General features: G+C 34.8%; 1 protein-coding gene across 12 annotated transcripts in view; it reads left to right on the top strand.

Annotated features, from left to right (window-relative positions):
- FAM135A (family with sequence similarity 135 member A) overlaps positions 1-20,161 on the top strand; it is a 132,489-nt gene extending 112,328 nt beyond the window's left edge. For 11 of the 12 annotated variants that reach the window (XM_077903474.1, XM_077903472.1, XM_077903480.1 and 8 more), the window contains 4 exons: positions 1,707-1,858; positions 3,761-3,871; positions 15,494-15,607; positions 18,735-20,161. In XM_077903474.1, the coding sequence (XP_077759600.1) occupies positions 1,707-1,858; positions 3,761-3,871; positions 15,494-15,607; positions 18,735-18,940 (583 nt within the window). In that variant the 3' untranslated portion in view covers positions 18,941-20,161. The remainder of the gene's footprint in view (positions 1-1,706; positions 1,859-3,760; positions 3,872-15,493; positions 15,608-18,734) is intronic. The other variant, XM_077903475.1, reaches the window with a different exon arrangement.
- The last annotated feature ends 1,825 nt before the right edge of the window (positions 20,162-21,986 follow it).

The following is a 21,986-nucleotide window of genomic DNA, read 5'->3' as shown; positions in this document are numbered from 1 at the left end:
TAAAAACCATTGAATTATATATTTTAAATGGATGAATGTTATGGTATGTGACTTATATCTCATTAAAGCTGTTACCAAAAAATAAAAAAAAAGATTATAAGGACAATGGATACACAAACAAATGAAACAACAAAAATACTTTCAAGGTTTCCTGACTCTCCTTGGTGAGTTAGTTTTCCCCAAGCAAGGTGATCAAAGCAATGTAAGTCTCATAATTTAAGCAGATACTGTAGATAAACATGGGAGGGAGAAAAGTATTTGTTTCCTCTAGTACAGTAGGACTTAAAAAAATCAAAACTAATCTCTCTGCCTCAAAAAGTAGAATAATGATTACCTTCATATCCCAACTGGGTTAGAGGAATAAGCTAGCTTATATATTATATAAATAGGCTTTTGAAAGAATTTGTTTCCAGTTTGAAGTATGGTGAGTAAGGACTAAAAATAGAGATAAACAGGTTTTTATTTGAAGCCATTTTTTAAAAACTGATTTCTGTTAAAATGGGAGGAGATGCAGGTATGGTAGGAGGAAGGAGAGGTTTATTTTCTTTTGCTAATTATTCTCTTACAAATTTTAAAATACTTTTCATTTAAAAAATACTTTTTATTTATTACATTTTCTACAATGATCTTAGATTCCTTTTATGTTTTATGATGAGAAAATAATATTTCACTTTTTTCACTCATCCACAAAAGTATTACCTCTTTTAGATTAGATTGTCAGTTATAATCAACCATTATTCAAAAGCCTAAACTGGTTAATTCAGGACTATTAGTTACCCTCATAACTCTCACCCCACAGCTTCCGGAACTTCAATTTCGGAAGGAAGTTTATCCTGAGCTTCTCACTAGCTATACCAATAAGCCAGTTTAAGATAGCTTTCAAACTCTCTTCTTTCATTGTTAATTATTCCCAGGGATTAATATACCATTTATTGGGACGCCTGGATGGCTCAGTGTTTTGGCCCAGGGATCTGAGCATCTGCCTTTGGCCCAGGGAGTGATCCCAGGGTCCTGGGATCATGTCCCACATCAGGCTCCCTGCAGGGAGCCTTCTTGTCCCTCTGCCTATGTCTCTGCCTCTGTGTGTGTGTGTGTGTGTGTGTGTGTGTGTGTCTCATGAATAAACAAATAAGATCTTTAAATATGTGTGTATGTAAATATTATATATCATCTATTGCATAATGATGTAAGTAAAAAGGCTCTTTTGATTTAAACTATTCCTTAATAAAGGTGAGGTGCTTTATAAATTTTAGAGTGTAGACTAGAGAATAAATGAAACATATATAATTTTTCCTAAGTCATCCTTTATAGGTACAATTTCATTATTTTGTTTTAAATCATGACTTAATGAGTAATAATTGGTATGTGTGCCTAAGGAGGCAAATTTATCATCTAGTCAATGTAGTTACTTTTAAAATGTGTTTCTTTCTAAGCAATTACAAACTCTGAGTAAAAATTTTCTGATAAGTAGTATCTTATTTCTATAGACAAGCATTTAAATTATATAATAGGAATTTTCTATTACATTCTCACATTTTTACCTTCAAAGTGTAAGTTACATCACTTCAAAGTATCAAACCATAGTTTTAAACATATTAGAAATTTCCAAATACTAAGTATTTCACATCTGTATATAGAGGTATCAGCTTTAATACTTCTTTTTAAAATTAATACTATGGGAGAAATGTCTCTTTTTTTTCTTAAAGCTTTATTGGACATTCGTTGGGCAATTTAATAATCCGTTCAGTGCTTACAAGGCCAAGGTTTAGATATTACCTCAACAAACTTCATACTTTTTTATCTCTTTCTGGACCTCACCTTGGTACACTCTACAATAGCAGTGCTCTTGTTAATACAGGTAACAAGTTTTCTTGTTTAGTATAAAAAATATGGCATGGGGAGAAAATTTAAATACAAATTTAATGTTTTCTGGTGTTTATCTTAAAGCTGACTTGTCACATGCTTGGAATTTCATGCAACAAAAGATGTAGACATTTTTCTATTTTGTCATGCACATGAAGTAAGCTGATAAAAGTCATTTCAGAAAATGAAATTATATTGAGATGATATATATCAAAAGTGACGAGCATTTTTAACTAATTTCCATTAAACTGTCTAAATATTTTCAGTAAATGTTTATCTTCTAAACAGGCTATTCTGTTATTCCATGAGTTGAACAGATAAAAAATATCTATATTTAATATAAAGTTATAAAATAGTATATATTGAATGTTAATTCTGATTTTGGTTTGGTAAAATAAAAGGATGTTATGAAAAAAATTCTAAAATGTTTTTAAAAATTAAAATGAAAGTTAAGACTTTATTGGAATGAATATTCTCATTAAGAAAGATCTGATATTTGATTTGCCTTTGGTTTGGTTTTTCCCTTGGATTTTTTAAGTAGTTTTTAGTTTAGTCCATTGATTCCCATTGTGGGAATAAATTAGATTTCATTCTGTCTCTTGGCTTTGAACCTTGAAACTCTTATTTCCGTTTTCTCTTTCACTTTCACTGATAAAGAAACCATACTATTTTCCTTGTATTCCTTTCCAAATTGTGGTATCCAAAAAATACCTAGTCCTATATTTAAAAAGAAAAAAAGAGGGCATGGAAAAGATGAAATCCATGAGTAACATAAAATAGAACCCAATGTAAATAGGATACAGTCCTTGAATTCCTTTCTTCACTAAACTTCCCCAAATAGGCCTACAATTGCAAATTTAATCAACTAAGGAGTTTTTTTTCTCTTTTCTGCCCCTGTTCCCCTCTATAATATTAGAAGCAACAAAAGTGGAAATTAATATTGACAATCTTGAAAACCCGTTCTAGAGTGATTGAGGTTTCTCTTAATTAAGGGAAAGATACATTTAAATTTGGGTAACTGATAATACAAAGAAATACAATTAAATATGAAACTTCAGGGGCACCTGGTTGGCTCAGTTGGTTAAGCATCTGAGTCTTGAATTCAGCTCAGATCATAATCTCAGGGTTGTGAGATCAAGCCTGCTTAAGATTCTCCATCTCCCTCTGCCCCTCCCAATAAATAAATAGATACATACATACATAAAAATATGAAACTTCATTATATTCAGCTGTTACCAAAAACATTAACCAATTGCTCACCCAAGAGTTAGTGCTTATAGTTAGTCTACCATAACTGTATTTATCTCTAGACTAAAAGCTCAGCTTAAGCATTCATATCTACTACTGTATTTGAAGTTTTTTCTATCTCTGCTTCTTTATAATTTGAACAAATATATCTAAAGGTATAATTTTCCCAAATTCCTTAAACCATGATCTATTTCGTTAGTGAATGTGATAGAAATAGCAAGCCGTCTACCAACCATCTTTAACCCATAGTTAACTTATATGTATGTTTATATTAGTTATCAGAAGAAGGAAATATTTTACAAATACATTTTTTATTAAGAAAATGCTAGTTTGGGGCAGTCTGGGTGGCTTGGTGGTTTAGTGCCGCCTTCAGCCCAGGGCCTGATCCTGGAGACCCGGGATCGAGTCCAACGTCAGGCTCCTTGCATGCAGCCTGCTTCTCCCTCTGCCTGTGTCTCTACCTCAATCTCTCTCTCTCTCTCTCTCTCTCTCTCTCTCTGTCTCTCATGAATAAATAATAAAATCTTAAAAAAAAATGCTAGTTTGGTAGATGTCATTTTTGAAGTGAAATGTGTACTAAAATTAGTAATCTTCGTATATGTTACCCCGTATTTCCAGTTTTACTCACATATCATTTATAATTCTGTAGGTCTGTGGTTTATGCAGAAATGGAAAAAATCAGGTTCTCTTTTACAACTGACATGTCGAGATCATTCAGACCCTCGCCAAACTTTCTTATACAGGCTTAGTAATAAAGCAGGTAAGTATATAGTAACAGTTTTGAAAACATTCACTTGAAAACCTTTTTTAAAAATAAATCTTTAGCAAATTATCAACATGTCTTTGTGGTGATTAAAAAAGTTTTCAAAAAAAAAAAAAAAAGTTTTCAATTGTAATTTTTTAGTAATGAAATAAACTCACAATAACATGTTTGATTTTTTTTTACATGATCGTATTTGTGTTTGATTCTTTTTTACATGATTGTATTTGTGAACACCAGTACTTTGAAATTATCCTAAACTTTTTAACATTTATAATTTAGTACCAATTGTAAGTCAGTTTTTGAACTGGGCCGCTGCCTGTCCTAGTCTTTCTGTCCTCCTGCTCCTACCCCAGTCCTCAACCCTTTTTATAAACTGCCACATATTCTTCTACCTTCCTGTTCTAGGGCTATAAAACTTTTATGGAAAATTTCGAAAACTAAACTATTCAGCAGGAGGGTAGAGGGAGAAAGAGCAAGAGAGAAAGAATCTTAAGCAGGTTCCATACCCAGCACACAGCCCAATGCAGGGTTCATGACCACCACCCTGAGGTTCCTATCTGGGCCAAAATCAAGTCAGATGTTCAACTGACTAAGCCATCCAGGTGCCCCCAGAAACTAAACTAACTAAATAGTTATTCTACAAATTCCCACTCCTGGATGAATCTTTTTACTCATCTCTTATTAACTGATTATTAAGTATATTCCCCGTCTTGCATTATATACCAAGCTTTTACAACCTGAGATCCTCAATTACTACTTTGCCAACCTCATTGTCTATAAATGACCTTACCATATTCTTTCCACTGTGTCCTTTGAAATCTCCATTTGAGGGGAACAGACTGACTTTATATGTTTATCTTCTTCAAAAAATGCTGTTTCCACTTCCTTCTAAAAGTAGATACATAAGTGAAACCTAGATACTTCCCCACCGAACCTCCATTTTCCCATTCCCCTTGACTGTAGAACAGAGGTTGGCAAAATTTTTCCCTAAAGGGCCAGATAGTAAATATTTTGGCTTTGCAGGCCATGTGATCTCTGTTGCAACTATTCAACAATACCAGTGTAGCACAAAAATAGCCTTGGATAATAGATAAACAAATGAGTGTAGCTATGTTCCAACAACAACCAAAAAGGCAGCAGGCCAGATCCTATAGGCCACACCTTGCTAAACCCTGCTATAGGAGAAGCTCAGTTTCTCATTTACTGAGTACCATCTGGAGTGGAGGAAATAGTCCTCTTGCTTTCCATTTCTAGCTGGAATCATTATTCCTCTGCTGTCATAAAACTATCCTTTGAGGTTTGTACCATCAAATTTCTGCTACCTTCTAGTCATCTTTAATGTAATAATCTCCTGACCATTCCTCATATATTCAGTGGGAATTCTGATAAGGGTTCATTGACAAATTTACAGTTAATGTTTGGGAGAAGATAATTCTTCTTTGATCTTAATATACTTGATCTTGGAATCATTTTAGGTGATTTGATGAAGTCAACCCTTTAGAACATCATCAAGCATTACAGAGCCTTTCTCAACTGTAGTAACCTTCATTCCACTCCACTTTGAACCCATACCCATGGCTACATTCCACCCCTGAAATTTCAACCAGTATTCTGTTCTGTGACTACAATATATCCTCATTTCTCACTCACTTCCTTATTCTCATTTGCTTTTTAGACTATTTAAGGCCCCTACTCAATTTCTTAAATTACCCTGTTCATCATCGTTCTACTCCCTTCTTGATCCATCCCAGATTCCATGAGTTATCACTTTTATCATTCATACATTTTTTACCCAGTGTTTTTTCATCATAGCCGTCCAGCAACCTATACTACTGTTTCTTTACCTGGCTTGTTGAGTTCTACCAAAATGGATCACACAGACATGCAGATCAGTGCCGCTGTAGATCCATGGAGTTCCTATCTAGTTAACTCTAATAGTTTCCTAACCATTCTCTAGAAGCTTTTCCAGTTTTTTTTTTTTTTTTTTTAAGATTTATTTATTAAGTGCAAGTGGAGGAAGGGGCAGAGAGAGAGAATCTCAAGCAGATTCTGCTAAGCGCCAACCCTAATGCAGGGCTTGATCTCACAACCCATGAAACCATGACCTGAGCCAAAACCAAGAGTCAGATGCTTAACTGACTGAGCCACCCAGGTGCCCCAAAGCTTTTCCAGTTTTTTTTACCTCTTTTCCTCAGACTAAACTACAACTTCTACTAATGACTTTGTTTCCTACTTTATCTGTGACAGTGAAGGCCATCAAGCGAGAACTTTCCTACTTCCTTTCTTTTTACCTACAAACATTAGCACACCTTTGCTTTCCTTCTAGTTTTGGAACCCATTCCTTCTGCTTTAGAACCCATTCCTTCTTTCTTTAAACTCTCCCATTTTAGGGCACCTGGGTGGCTCAGTGGTTGAGCATCTGCCTTTGGCTCAGGTTGTGATCCCAGGCTTCTAGGATCGAGTCCCACATCAGGCTCCTCACAGGGAGCCTGCTTCTCCCTCTGCCTGTGTCTCTGCTCCTCTCTCTCTGTGTGTCTCTTACGAATAAATAAAATCTTTAAAAAATAATAAAAAGTAAATAAACTCTCCCTTTCAGTGTCTAATCCCTTAACATATAAAGTTACTCCATTTTCTCCCATCTTAAGTCATAATAATAATAAATACCTCCTTTCATCACTGACTCTTTTTCTCTTTCTTTTTTTATATATGAATTAAGGCTCTTGAAAAAGAAAGCAATTATTTTCTCTACTTCCTCACCTTTTATTTCACTCTTCAATCCACTGTAATCTGATTTCTGTCCTCACCATTCTATTGAAGCTTGCCATATTCAATTCTCTCTTTTCTTCCTTTTATTTAAACATGCTGGCATTATATTTAAAATGCCCTTTTTGAAATACTTTCCTATTTCCCATTCTGTATCAGCCTTTCCTGGTTTTCTTCCATATTGGCTCTCTGCTTCCTACATGGATTCCTTTTCTCGCCTTGCCCTTTAAATAGAAGTATTCTTGGGCTCCAGCTTCTGTCATCTGCTCTTCTCACTCTATACATTCTTCTTTGATAGCATCATTTCATATCCATCTTCACCATTGGTAACTCAAATATATATCTCTAGTTCAGTCTTCTAGGCTATATTCTAGACTGATATGTCCAGCTACCTACTAAGTACATTTACTTAGATGGTTCACAGTTACCTCAAATGCAGTGTTTTCAGATACCTCATCTTTTCCCTCAGATTAATTTCTTTCAATTCCACATCTACCACCATTTGCCCAGCCAAAAACTTAGAAGTTGTTTTTTAGACTTTTCTCAGTCTCCCCACACATCTGCTTTGTTACTAAGCCCTGAAACATTCAGCCTTCTTTTATAGCTAATGGAGTCTTCTCTCTTCTCTTTGCCACTGCCTTAATTCAACCTTCATCACTTTTACTAAGATTATTGCTATAGCGTCCAAACTGGTTACTCTGCCTCTTGTATGCCCTCTTCTCCCTCATCTCATTTCCTTATTAGATAAAAGTATCTTCTAAAAATTAAATCAAACCATATTGCTTCTGTTTGAGCATCTTTTCATGGTACATTGTGGCTTTCAGGATGAGGTTTTAATTCCATGGTTTAGGGCATCAAATCCTTTACAATCTGGTTCCTGATCCTTTTACTAATTTCATATCCTACTCCACCCATGCACACATCCTTTGTTTTAGGCATGCCACATGTTTTACACTTAACATTCACCCATGCTCTTTCTACCACCATTCCTCCCCATGTGCTTACTCATCTTTTTAGAACCAATTCTTTCCATCTTCTAAAATTAAACTCAAACACCACTTGCTATTAAAAGCTTTTTTGAGGGGATCCCTGGGTGGTGCAGCAGTTTGGCGCCTGCCTTTGGCCCAGGGCGCGATCCTGGAGACCTGGGATCAAATCCCACATCGGGCTCCCAGTGCATGGAGCCTGCTTCTCCCTCTGCCTATGTCTCTGCCTCTCTCTCTCTCTCTCTCTCTCTCTCTCTCTCTCTCTCTGTGTGTGTGTGTGTGACTATCATAAATAATAAAAATTTTAAAAAAGCTTTCTTGTGGCCCTCTCTGATTTAATGCTCCTCTATTCTGAGTGCCTAATTGATTGCCCAATATTTATATATATATCCCAGATCTTACGCCTCCAAACTGACCTCACTAATGAATTCCAGTCTTCATTTGTGTGCTAGACATCTCTACTTATATTGAAACATATGTCTAAACCTGAACATATTGTCTTCTTTTACGAACTCTTCTTTCAAAATTTTTTAATAGTACTCTGTTTTCTACATTACTTAGTTTGAAATATCTCAATGTCATCTTTGATCCCACTTAAAGAAGTAGGATTGCATTCTACTTCCCAAGATTGTTCATGTTATAACTGAACTCTTATGGTATTATATATGAACCTCATTTACCATACCTGTTACAGTTTATCTCATATAGTCACTTTTATATACCTTAACTTCCTTTTCAATAATAGGATCCATTTGTGACAACTCTTTCCCACTCCTCACATAAGCAGTATTTACTATAGTCCTTCCCTTAGTAAGTGTTCAGTATAAACTCACTGCATCAATGAATGGTCTTTTCAATACTATTTTCAGTGTCCAAAGGCAGGTCAATATTTTATGGTAAGCTGGAAATCAAACCTATGTATTTGGTGACTGATAGTTCCAAATTGGAAGTAACTTGAATTTGTAATCTAAGCCGTAGGCATTTAAATCTATTTTTTACCTTCATTCTCATCCCTTGTGTCCTACATTCTGCTCCTGAAACATTTGATGTAAACACTGGATAGATTTACTAATTGAATAATGCCCACTTCGTTTGAGTGCTGTTTTAACCTTTTCAGGGTTCTGCCTTAAATGTTATTAATGTGAGAAAGAGATTTTGGAATGGTTATTTCATGTATTGTCTGTCATTAGAATCAGAGAAAGAAAAGTTCTTTTATAGGTCAAGTTTTATGTTTTGTTTCTAAAAGTACAAAGCAGCAATAAGTTACATACAGTGCACAGAAATATTTACTTGATTCATTAAAATACAAGATATGCCTACAAATCAAATAGAGTGTATAGTACTCACATGGGAAAAACTTATGACACTAACTGGAACTACTGTGTTCTAGGTACATGAAGTTTGTACCACTGCTGTTGACAAGTTAGGAAATGTATGAAAGGCAAAACCAAATATAAATGTTCCCTGGGGTCTGCATATTTATGCTGTATTTTACAAAGTAAAATTAGCAATAGGAATAGTAGCAACATAAGAAAATAAAAACACTAAAGAAGGCATAAATAAAATTTTACAATAAAAATTCTATAATCCATGGCCTTCCCCCATTTGAACAGATATTTGTACTGCTATTTCTAATTACTAATAGATGTGAGTAGATCTTTTGCACTTGAGTTATTTCTTAAAGATTAGTTAAAACTTTTGCTTACAAGGTACTAATTGACTATTTGCCTTATAGTTCATGACAAGACTCATACCTTCCCTCCAGTTGTACCAGCCTAATAACTGTTTATGAGCCAAACCTAAAGTCAATCGTAGATACTAGTTTTAGCTGCAAAACTGAGTAGGATCCTTAATCTAAATAGGCTTCAGTTTCTTCATTGGTAAAATGGGTATAATAGTGTCTTCCTCAAGACTATCAAAGGATCGAATGAGATAATCCATGTGAAACAATTACTGTTTTGAATAGCACAAAATTCAATAAATATTAGATGGTAAAAAAATAGCTCTAAATGAAGAGTGCCTGAACTAAAATAATATTAGTATTTTAAATTATAAAAATTTGGGATCCCTGGGTGGCGCAGCGGTTTGGCGCCTGCCTTTGGCCCAGGGCGCGATCCCGGAGACCCGGGATCGAATCCCACATCGGGCTCCCGGTGCATGGAGCCTGCTTCGCCCTCTGCCTGTGTCTCTGCCTCTCTCTCTCTCACTGTGTGCCTATCATAAATAAATTAAAAATAAAATAAAAAAAATAAATAAATAAATAAATTATAAAAATTTGCTTTCACATTACCATCACAAATCTGTTTTAGGAGATTTTTCTAACAAAACTATTAAAAATTAGCTCATCTAAATGTCAGTATTACTGGCTATAAAAAATTATTCAAATGACTTATTAAAATTGTATTTATGTTTTAGGATTTCTTTTTTTTTAAGATTTATTTATTTATTCATGAGAGACACAGAAAAAGAGGCAGAGACACAGGCAGAGGGAGAAGCAGACTCCCTGCAGGGAACCCCATGCGGGACTCGATCCTGGATCCTGGATCCCGGGATCAAGCTCTGAGCCAAAGGCAGATGCCCAACTGCTGAACCACCCAGGCATCCCTGTTTTAAGATTTCTACTTGTACCCAAATATAAGTCTATTAATATACATCTGAATTGAACTAACATGAAAGAATGCTATTTTCTAATAATCAGGAGCAATGCATTAGATAATACTAAAATACAAGAATAAATAACAATACCCAACACACGTATACTATCTAAACACACACACACACACACACACACACACACACACATATATGCTAGCTTATTTAATCTTATTAAGACTATTATTGCCCCATATTGCAAATGAGGACATTGAAGCACAGAGAAGTTGAGTAACTTGTCTGAAGTCATAAAGCTAGTAAGCAGTCATGCATGTTCCAGTTGTGTCATGTTTAGCCAGTAATGCATATTTTCAGGAACCTTAGAAACTGTTTCTAATTGCAGTTTTAAATATCAACATACTCACTAGTTGATTTTTAAATTATGACAGAGGTGGTCCAAGTCTATCTTGAGCTTTGTTTTTCCCTAGTTTTTGTTTTGTTTTGTTTTTTAAGGTTTTTTTGGTCATCTAGAAAATGGTGAGAAATGAGTGGTCAATTCCTACACCCACACACACACCCACACACATATAATTACATAGCTATATATAATATATAAATACATAATAATTTATCATTATAACATATGTAAATTACTTTATTTACAAAGTAGTTATATTTGGATTCACATCAGAAAGATAAGTAAAACAAAACATAAAGCAATGCTTACTTAACTGATACATACTTTTCAGGTGTTTTTATTTTTTTTTTTAATTTTTTTGGGGGGATTCTATTTATCTATTTGAGACAGCACAGCAGGGGGTGGGGAATAGGGGGAGGGAGAAGAAGGCTCCCCGCTAAGCAGGGAGCCCTGGGCTCTATCCCAGGACCCTGAGATCATGACCTGAGCTGAAGGCCGATGCTTAAACCCACTGAGCCACTCAGGTGCCCCTCTCAGGTGTTTTTAAATAATCAAACAATACTTTCTATAATTTTATTTTATATTTTGCTTGTAAAGCTATGAGGTCATAGATGTCCTTGTCCACTTATTGCTTCAGTTTCTTCTGAACAGCCAATTTACTGTTCTTTTGGGAAAGCCTAAAATAACCTATCTAAAGCAAACTCCATCCTTCTACTATTTTCCTTTTTTTATTTAAGCAAAGCCCCTACCCTTTTGAAACAGTCTTTTCTGCAAGGTATCATTAGTAGCTTTCCTTAATTAAAAGCTATTTATTGTTTTAAAATTAAAGAAGCATTTAAAAGCATAAAATAATTTATATGATTTCTTTAAAAAATTGAGAAATGTTATGTTTTTGTAAAAACCATATATTTATTAAGTGTGTATTGCCTTTTTTGTTTGAACACAAAAGATCTAGTAAAGCTTTAAGGAAATGTTACTTTTAAGAGGAAATTATCTATTTTGATTAAGGTGTTAAAATTATAAACATTCATTAAATTTTTATAACAACTTATGACCCAAAAACCTTATTGCATTCTACAAATTACACAGTATAGTTATGGCATACTAGTGTCTCAGCATTGAGTATCAAAAGAAAGAAAGAAGATGAAGAAACTAGAACAATGTAGAAGGTATATTCTACATTGTAAAGTGTAAAGTGTATATTACATACGTATTTAGTGACACCTGTGGTGAAGCAGTCAAGATTACATAAAGAGGACCATGGGCATTCTTGCATTCTGCAATGAGGGCTCAAAAATAGCCCAATGAAAATCTATTGTTGGAATTGCAGAAACACCTTATTTTAAGATTTTCCCAAAAAACATCTGTTTAGCATCTCTTCACCAGCTATTGAGTTCTGACAAAGAAAATATAATAATTAAGGAGATTTCCTGCTGTGCTACCATGGCACAAGAGAATCTTTTCTTCCAGCAGATTACAGAGGTGTTTAATAATAGGTATCCATTGATTTGTAAGTAACATTTGTATTTTGTTTCTGAAAGTGTAGGAAAGAACCAGCATCAGCTAACATTTTGGGAAGCAAATTCTTTCAAATGTAAAATAATGAGTAAAAATAAGAATAGTGTAATATATTTTAGTATGTGTCAGTTTTAAAAGCACAGGGTTTTCTTCATCTCAGCACTATTAACATTTTGGGCTGGATAAATCTTCATCATCAGGGGTGGTCTTATGCATTTTAAGATACTTAGTAGCATCCCTAGCCTCACCCCACTAAATGCCAGTAGCACACACCCTCCTCCATGCCCTCATCACTCCAGTCCCCCTGGTTGTGATAACAAAAATGTCTTCAGACTCTGCTTAATGTCCCTTTAGGTGCAGAGCCACCAGTTTAGAACTACTGCTTGAGCCAATTCTAGAGGGTAAATAGAAAATGAGTCAATATGAACTGCTTTAAAACCCATTAAAATTTTTAGGAAAAAAATGTGTTGCCAGAAGTATCAGGAAGACTAAAATAATGAAGATGAAAGTTACCATACCATTATAGCATTCATACAGAAATCATCTTATTATACAGTCCACAAAAATATTGAAGATGTATTTTAATCTCTTTCTTGGTACCTGAAAAGTAACTAATATACTCCGAAATTTTTTAGTTAAACGGGGAACTGTTGTTTTCCCAAGTTAGAAGTAACTTTTCAAACTAGGATTAGCCACTCGCAGGACTGAGTGAAGTGCTAACCCAAAGGCCGATAACTAGGTTATCTTGAGCAGGTAGCATCTGTGTAGGTGCAGAGAAGATGAACCTAGAATAGGACTCCCAGTAGAGACTTCAGACACTTTCATTAGCGAGACTTCAGTATAGCTGGGGCACTTGTGTAATTCGTACCAGCATTGCATCTCAGGGGCCTGTCATGTTTCACTTTGAGTTTCTGCCCTGCTTAGCCAACATTGCTAGATAGGGATTAAAACCAAAAGATTCAAAGAGAGTCAGTCTATTTAACTAACTTGGGTCTTGGCTGATACAAAAAGCAAACCTTCCAGGCAGAAGCAGAAGCTCCTTGCAGAGATTCTGATCTGCTTCTACAAGGAAATGACACTCAGGTTGAGAATCACTGCTTCAGACTGAGTTCCTTTTTTTAAAAAAAAAAAAAAAAGATTTTATTTTTTATTTATTCATGAGAGGCAGAGAGAGACACAGGCAGAGGGAGAAGCCTCCATGCAGGGACCCCGACATAGGACTCCATCCTGGGTCTCCAGGATCATAACCTGGGCTGAAGGTGGCGCTAAACCGCTGGGCCACCGGGGCTGCCCCAGACTGAGTTCCTTGAGGGAAGTGTCTGTCTCTGCAGGTTTAGGCAGCTGGGTGGAATGGAAGTATGCAAAATCAGTAAATATTAGATGAGGGTATTTCTAAGAAAACTGTTAATTCTCAGATTCCCTAGCAACGAAATAAATAAAATCAAAGATCCTGACACTGATATAAATATACTATACTATCATTTCTAAATGTGATTCCTAAGACAGTACATTTTAAATTTAGTAGTCTAATTTTAATAAATTTTTCAATAAGATATTAATACTAATATTGTGCTTTTGCATGGAAGGTTTTTTTTTTAAATAGAAGTATGATTAACATACATTGTTACATTAGTTTCAAGTATGGAAAGTCTTAAATTACTCTTGAGGGTAAATAAATGTGTACCAGTAAGATCTCTGCTCTAGGGACACATAGATAATTCCCAGAGTAGCACTAATGTTACATTGATTTCAAATGATGCCAAAAGTAGAATTAATTTGTCACGAAATGTAAGGATGAAGGGAAAAAATCCATTTTTAGTAATATTTTTCTAAAATATCATTTTAAATGTTTGTGTAATTGTATATTATAGACATTGATTATTTCATTTATATCCCTAGAATTTTGTATATTCAAATTGCCCCAAGTGTTATCTTCTCATTGAGAAAAGGGAGGAGATAACCTTATATTTGATATAGAGACTGTAAACAGTCTCATCTACCTGTGTGAAGGTCTAGGATCTTTCATTAGGATCATAAATTCTGAGAGGGAAAGGAGCATCTACAAAGGCTTCCTATATTCTGGATCCACAGTAGTCCCCACAATTGGCCTGTGAGAATCTGAATTCCAATAGGCAAAAAGTATCAAAATTTTACTCTGGAATGTTCCACAACAAAATTATATGCCCTCAAGTAAATACCCCAGTTCTAATGTATTGTTGTTATTGGTTTGTATCTTATTTAATGACACATGATTTTTTATTATTTATTTATTTATTATTAGAGCTACACATTACGGTTAATAAGGTGGCCAGGAACCTGGTTTCAGTACTTAAGTGAGTTAATTCAATGTATCACAAACCCTAAATTCACCTAATTTACTAAAAAATAAATATGGAGGGACTGAAGTCAGGTGGATGGATCATAGAACTCATTATTATTATTGAAAAATCTAAGTACGTATCCTTTTAACATTATACAAATAAGGAGTAAATAGTAATATTAGGCAATAGTCAAATGAAAACTTAAGTCAGCTTCAAATGATTTCATTTGAAATCATTTTATTTTTATGAAAAAGTATAATTTTTTTCTTTGAGAAATAGTCCTAAATATTGAGAAATATCCTCTGGAAAGTAAGAAAGTCATAAAATACTTCCTATAGAATTTTAGCCCACCATATCTAATCCCTCCAGTACCTCCACACCACCACATCACAATCCTTGCCTCACTCAGTACAGACATTTCTCATACCAGCACATAAACTGTATACAGTGAAGGTAGGGGTTTTTATAGATAATATATAGAAATTTGGCAAAAGAATTCATCTGATGTAAAATCCATAAATTTATGGCACCTACGTGGCCCAGTCAGTTGAGTTTGGGACTCTTAATTTCTGCTCAGGTTCTCAGATCAAGAGCCTTTGGCCTCATGGAGTTGGCTTCTCCCTCTCCCTTTGCCTTCCCCCTCCCTGTCATTTGTGTGTGGACTCTCTCTCTCCCCCTCTCAAATAAATGAATGAATGAATAAAACCTTTATTTATTTGAGAGGGAGAGCCAGCACCTAGTGGGGGGAGGGACAGGAGGAGAGAGAAGCAGACTCTCCACTGAGCAGGGATCCCGAGGCAGAGCTCCATCCCAAGACCCTGAGATCATGACCAAATTCAGAGGCTTATCAGACTGAGCCCACCAGGTGCCCCTATAAATAAATTTTAAAAAATTTTTAAAGCTATAAACTTAATACTATTGAGGAAATTAAAAATTTCCTGTCATATAGTATACTACTAAGTTATTTTAAATCTGGCTAATTAATCCGGTTGCATTATAATTCAGTATTTTTTCTTTATAGGGCTTCATTATTTCAAAAATGTTGTGCTAGTGGGATCTCTACAGGATCGCTATGTTCCTTATCACTCTGCCCGCATTGAAATGTGTAAAACAGCATTAAAGGACAAACAGTCAGGTAACTAAATAAATTGGAAGTATTTCATCTCCATTTGTTTCTCTGACAGTGCATCCCATAACATTTTTTATATGTCAGTTGATCACTTTTATTATTATTTTAAATGCCTGCTTATGACTGAATCATTATTTTATATGGAGTTCCCTATACATTAAAAAAAAAAAGTATTTCAAACAGTTGTAACTACACCTGAGCTTTTTCCCAAATTTTTTTTGTAGTCACTTTCTTCTTTTTCATCTTTCATTTTACTTTCTTTTTCACCCACTGATGTTAACAGCTATCCTTCCTCTTTTTTTCTTCTTTTCTCCTGCCATGTGAAATGGTTTTGCCAATAAAACAATCATCTTGGGAGGCCTGGGTAGCTCAGTGGTTGAGTGTCTGTCTTTAGTTCTGGGCGTGAGCCTAGAGTCCCAGGATCGAATCCCACGTCGGGCTCCCTGCAATGGAGCCTGCTTCTCCCTCTGCCTGTGTCTCTGCCTCTCTCTCTCTCTCTCTGTCACTGTGTCTCTCATGAATAAATAAAATCTTTTTAAAAAATCATTCTTTTGAAAGAGTTCTTTTCCTAATTATAAATGCCCTTCATTTTGCTGCCTCAAAAGTAATCTGTAGTTTAATTTCCTCTGGATTATTGGGATTGGTGATTATGGTAATCATCATGCTGCATGATCTGCTGTATCTTGCTTTTAGTCAAAGATGGAAGCAAAGACTTATTTTACTTCAATAAAGTAATAAAGATTTTATATATTTTTATTCTTTTGTTATTGCTATCTTGAATAACAAAAGAAATTTAAATCATAGCTAATTAGAACCAGGAGATTTGCATCCTATTTGCTTATTTTATTTTTTTAACTTTTTAACAAATTTTACTTATTTATTCATGAGACACACAGAGAGAGGCAGAGACATAGGCAGAGGGAGAAGCAGGCTCCCTATGGGGAGCCCGATGTGAGACTTGATCCCAGCATCCTGGGATCATAACCTGAACCAAAGGCAGACACACAATGTGCCCTGTTTACTTATTTTATAATTGAGATGCTAAGTGGCTGATCCAGAGTCACTGGCGATTAATTAATTACAGGATTAGGGCAAGAACTTGGTTGGGTGTCCAACCTCCCATATTTGCTCAGTTCCTTTTTTGGAATGAGGGTGATTTTTAAGCAAACTCTTAATTCTTTGCTTTTTCCACATTTTAACAGTAAACAGTCTCTTTAAGCAGGGAATCTCCCTTATACACATTTGTATTGGCATTGTCTAACATGATGCCTGGCACATACATAGTAGGTACTCTATTCATTTAACAAATATTTTTTTAGCGTTTCGTGACATCAGAATAATTTTTTTATTGTTGTCAACTTCTATAGGAACTTAGGGGAAAATTCAGAAGAGATTTAACCTTCAGATGGGTCATAGAAACTAGAGAAATGTGCTTGTTTTAACAGATTCTGTGCCCCGGGGGGACAGGGGGAATCTAATCAAGACAGGTTTGGACTACTTCTTTATAAAAATATTTTTCAAGTAGCATGTAACCAGAAATCCAGCTTGATTCACAGTGAAAACTAAGAGAAGAGGTGGGAGTTTTCTATGAATCTATCTGATGTGTTAATCTCTGTCTTTAATAGCTCTCTCTTCTTTCTCTAAATGTACTTCTATACACTTTTCCCTTCTCATGATTCCTCAGAGAGAAACCCTGCCCCTCCTTAGAAATGTGATACTTGCCTATAAAATCCACAGGTCCATGGATATGTGTTAGCACTCATCTGTAGTTAAGCATTAAAAACTCTTTCGCCCCTTGTAAGGCAGTTTGTGCCTTTATGTATATCTAACCTTCATCTTTAATGCTGAGAATGACCTCAATAAGTTCATTGTCAGGATTAGCCAAAAAGAGGGAGAAACAGTTTTGAGATTAAAAGCAAAACCAAGCATTAAATAAATCCTTAGACCAAAAAAGGATCCTGTCTGATCTTGAGCCAAACTTACATTGTTCTTCTGACTATAGGAAGTTACTGATTTTTTTTAGAATAATTTGGAAATATGTTGGATAATGTTGAATGCCTCTGAAACATTTTTAAAGTACTTGCTATAGGTTCAAGTTTTAAAAGTTCTAAAAGGCAAAATGTCTTTTTTTTTTTTTTTTTGTATAGCTGACACTCAATGTTACATTAGTTTCCATAGTACTATATTACATATAGTACTATGGAATGTTACATTAGTTGTAACCAATGTTACATTAGTACCATAGTACTATATGGTACATATAGTAAGTGATTCAGCTTTTCTTTTTTTTTTTTATAATTTTTATTTATTTATGATAGTCACACACACAGAGAGAGAGAGAGAGAGGCAGAGCCATAGACAGAGGGAGAAGCAGGCTCCATGCACCGGGAGCCCGACGTGGGATTCGATCCCAGGTCTCCAGGATCGCGCCCTGGGCCAAAGGCAGGCGCTAAACCGCTGCGCCACCCAGAGATCCCTGATTCAGCTTTTCTATACATTATGCTATCCTCACCACAAGGGTAGCTACCATCTGTCACCATAGAACACTATTACAGTATCACTGACTATTCCCTATAATATATAAAAGGCAAAATGTCTTAGCATGGCTATCTTATTTTCATAATAAGTTAACAAGTCATAAGTGACCTAATGTTGGATAAAATTATTTACTCTGTTATATTCATTGCTTTGAATTAAAAGAATCAAATTTATAAGAATTTATAATAAATTTATTAGTTTCACTTGGCTAGGTAATGTGGTTATTTGTATTTTTTATAGAACAGTCTCAAAAATGATAGTCCAAGAAAAAGAAACCTTTTAAAAGACATTCTTCTGGGATGCCTAGGTGGCTCAGTGGTTGAGCGTCTGCCTTTGGCTCAGGGCAGGATCCCAGGATCTGGGATCAAGTCCCACATCGGGCTCCTTGCAAGGAGCCTGTTTCTCCCTCCACCTGTGTCTCTGCCTCTCTCTGTGTGTCTCCCATGAATTTAAAAAAAAAAAAAAAAAAAAAAGACATTCTTCTGCTTTAAATAGAAATAATATGACTAAATTTTATAAATTATATAAAAGTTGGCATAGAATTTTTTCAGTTATTCATGTAAACTAATTTTCTTGTTTTCTGTTTGTTCCATAGGACAAATCTATTCAGAAATGATCCACAACTTGCTTCGCCCAGTTCTACAAAGCAAGGAGTGTAATTTGGTTCGATACAATGTCATCAATGCATTGCCCAATACAGCTGATTCACTCATTGGGAGAGCTGCACATATAGCTGTTCTTGATTCGGAAATATTTTTAGAGAAATTCTTTCTGGTTGCTGCCCTCAAATATTTCCAATAGGATAAAAACATTGTTAGAGACTTGATAATTACCTCATTCAACAATGATTCAAATAATGTATTATATTAAACTGTAGAGGCTGATAAGTTCTAAGAAATATTTATACCTTTTTATATGGAAGATAATTTATATCATCCATGTTTAGAGCTTTTTAAACATCAACTTTCCTTTCTAGGTAATGTGGCTGTGCAATATTTTTTTAATTTTATCTTTTTACTTTTCTATTACTTTTTCATATATTTTGCTACATAAGTATTTCAGTGAAACTTTAAGCCCATATGTATATCTGATTGTTTATTATTGGCTTTCCACAATCCTTACATCAGACACATCCTGTTAGAGGCCATTTATTGCAAGAATAGCATGGGATTTTAAATTTTCTAGTATTGGGGTATTATTTAGTTAATTATACATTTTACTTTTAACATTTTACTATGTTTTAACTGGAAATAAAATTATGGCTGCTAAAGTATATTTTTTGAAATCAACTCTAGCCCTGTCAAACCAGGTAGTTCATAAATGACAATGTTATAAAAGTTTTCTATAAAAGTCATTACTGTTGCTATTAAACATATGTCATGCTTATTAAAATATATTTTCTACTGGTGATTTCAACATTATTTCTCACATTGACTTTTATTACTGGAACTTTTTCATGTTCATGTTAGCAGCATCTAGAAATTTTTGAATGTTGAATGCCCTCTGCTTTGATTTGGTTGGAATTTTGCTACATTTGGTAGTGTTGCTTGAACTTTCTGACTACATTTCTTTAACTTTTTTCATGGACTTTCTTGTATGTAAATAATACTTAAGTGTTGAAATTTATGAAATACTTTTATGAATTTAGATAATTTTTAAATATTATTAAAATTTGTTGAACTAAAAAGTAATGTAAATAAAAGAATTCATGTTAAAAATGGAACAAAATAATTACATGTTTGGTGATAGAGATGCAAATGTTTTTGATATATGGAGATGTTAAGTCTTTTGACTTTCCTAAAGGTGCTGAATAGCATTAAATTCACTATTTTCCTTTCCTATTTTACTTGTGAAAATAATAATGCACTAAGGATGGATAGGTCTGTTTGCATTTGCCAATTGTGATGGACAGAGGTTTTTGTAAGTATGTGTTGTATAATGCATGTTTTATTTTTAGCATTGTGTTATTATTGCCTCTGGTGTTAATAAATGAACAAATGACTATCTGGAGGAACAGATAAACCACTTGCTTATTTTCAGAATACTAGGGGTATATTTTTATTTATAGTTGGATAGACTATATTAATTGTATAGACCAGCATGATTATATAACTTACAGCCTTTGTATTTTTATAATTTATGTCTTTTGCATATATTAAGTAGTTAAAAGGTACTTCACTGGCTCTCCATAATTCTTTACTTTGTAAAAGTATTTGAAAATCCAATGAATTGACTAAGCAATAATATACCAAGTACATTATAACTGGAAAATATAAATATATGCATTAACTACCACATATTTTTGCCACACACATTTTTCATCTCCACATACCTTGGCCCTGAGTTTGAAATATGCTTATTCTAAGTTTGTATAATAATCTTCCAGGTTTATCAAAGGATTCATTCTTACTCATAATCATATAATTGTATGTGATGGTAAATTATTCGTATGACATGGCTTATTGGTTGTTGGTTGCTTTGACACAGTTTTCAAAAGCATATCAATGATCATAGTTTAAAATCTAACAGATTTCACTTCTCATTTACCAGGGAAACTATATTTACTTCCAAATGCAGATTGTAGGAGTGGATTGGGGTCCTGAGGGAAAGGGGAAGTGATTGTCTGAAATAGTATAATTGACTTCTAGAGCATGAATCTCATTAAAGTATATGCCCGTAAGAATTCTTGTTGCAAAAAACAACAACAACAACAATTATGATTAAGTTAAGCAGAAAAAATTTGTTGGAAGAATGTTAGGTAACTCATGGAATTGTTGGAAAAGCTGGAGAATGAACTTTGGAAAACAGAAGCCAAGGGAAGCTAAATGACCAAAATCATAGCTAAGTTCTGACCTCAAGAAGAACTAGAAGTTTGTGTATACATCTTCTGGCAGTGGTGCCTCTGAAAACTGGATTCCAAACACTTCTGTCATCTGAATCACTCATTCCAAATTCGAAGTCTGATAGGAATGTCCTACTGACGAAAGTTATTCTTTTGTTTTTTTAAGATTTTATTTATTCATTCATGAGAGACACAGAGAGAGACTGAGACATGGGCAGAGGAGAAGCAGGCTCCCTGCAAGGATCCTGATGTGGGACTCAATCCCAGGACCCCAGGATCAGGACCTGAGCCAAAGGCAGTTGCTCAACCACTGAGCCACACAGATACCTCTGACCAAGGTTATTTTTGTACCAGCACTCAGGCTTCAAGCATCAAAGATAGCAAATATATTTGACTTCAGCTTCCATAGTAGAAGATGAGACCATTTCTCTCACCAGATCCACAAGTATATGAAATGAGTGTGATGACTGAACACCCAATATAAAAACATCAGAGATCTACTGTAGTCCCATCTCTTTCCAACATTTACATATAACACTCCTCCCATATGTATGCATTTGCATAATACATAATACTGTATTATCCCTCATCCACTTTCAAGTCCAGAATCTCCGTATGATGTCCCCTCCTCTAATTCTGTAATGATCTTATCTCAGTAGTATGTAACCCATAAACAGAATCGTGACCTAACCACTACTACATCTATATACAACATAGGAAAGAAAAGGGAAATTATTAAATACATAAGCATATATATGTACCAGTGAGGAAAAAAATATAACTAGAGCAGGGCTTTGCCAGCATCCTTGCTGATAATTACCTGAGTTACTAAAAATACAAATTTCAGGGAAGCCTAGGTGGCTCAGCGGTTGGGCGGCTGCCGTCAGCTCAGGCCATGATCCCGGGATTCGGGATCGAGTCCTGCATCAGGCTCCTACAAAGAGTCTGCTTCTCCCTCTGCCTATGTCTCACCTCTCTCTGTGTGTCTCTCATGAATAAATAAAT

This window comes from Canis aureus, chromosome 7 (assembly GCF_053574225.1).
Source record: "Canis aureus isolate CA01 chromosome 7, VMU_Caureus_v.1.0, whole genome shotgun sequence".
Classification (NCBI taxonomy): Eukaryota; Metazoa; Chordata; class Mammalia; order Carnivora; family Canidae; genus Canis; species Canis aureus.
This window is presented reverse-complemented; position numbering and strand designations above follow the sequence as displayed.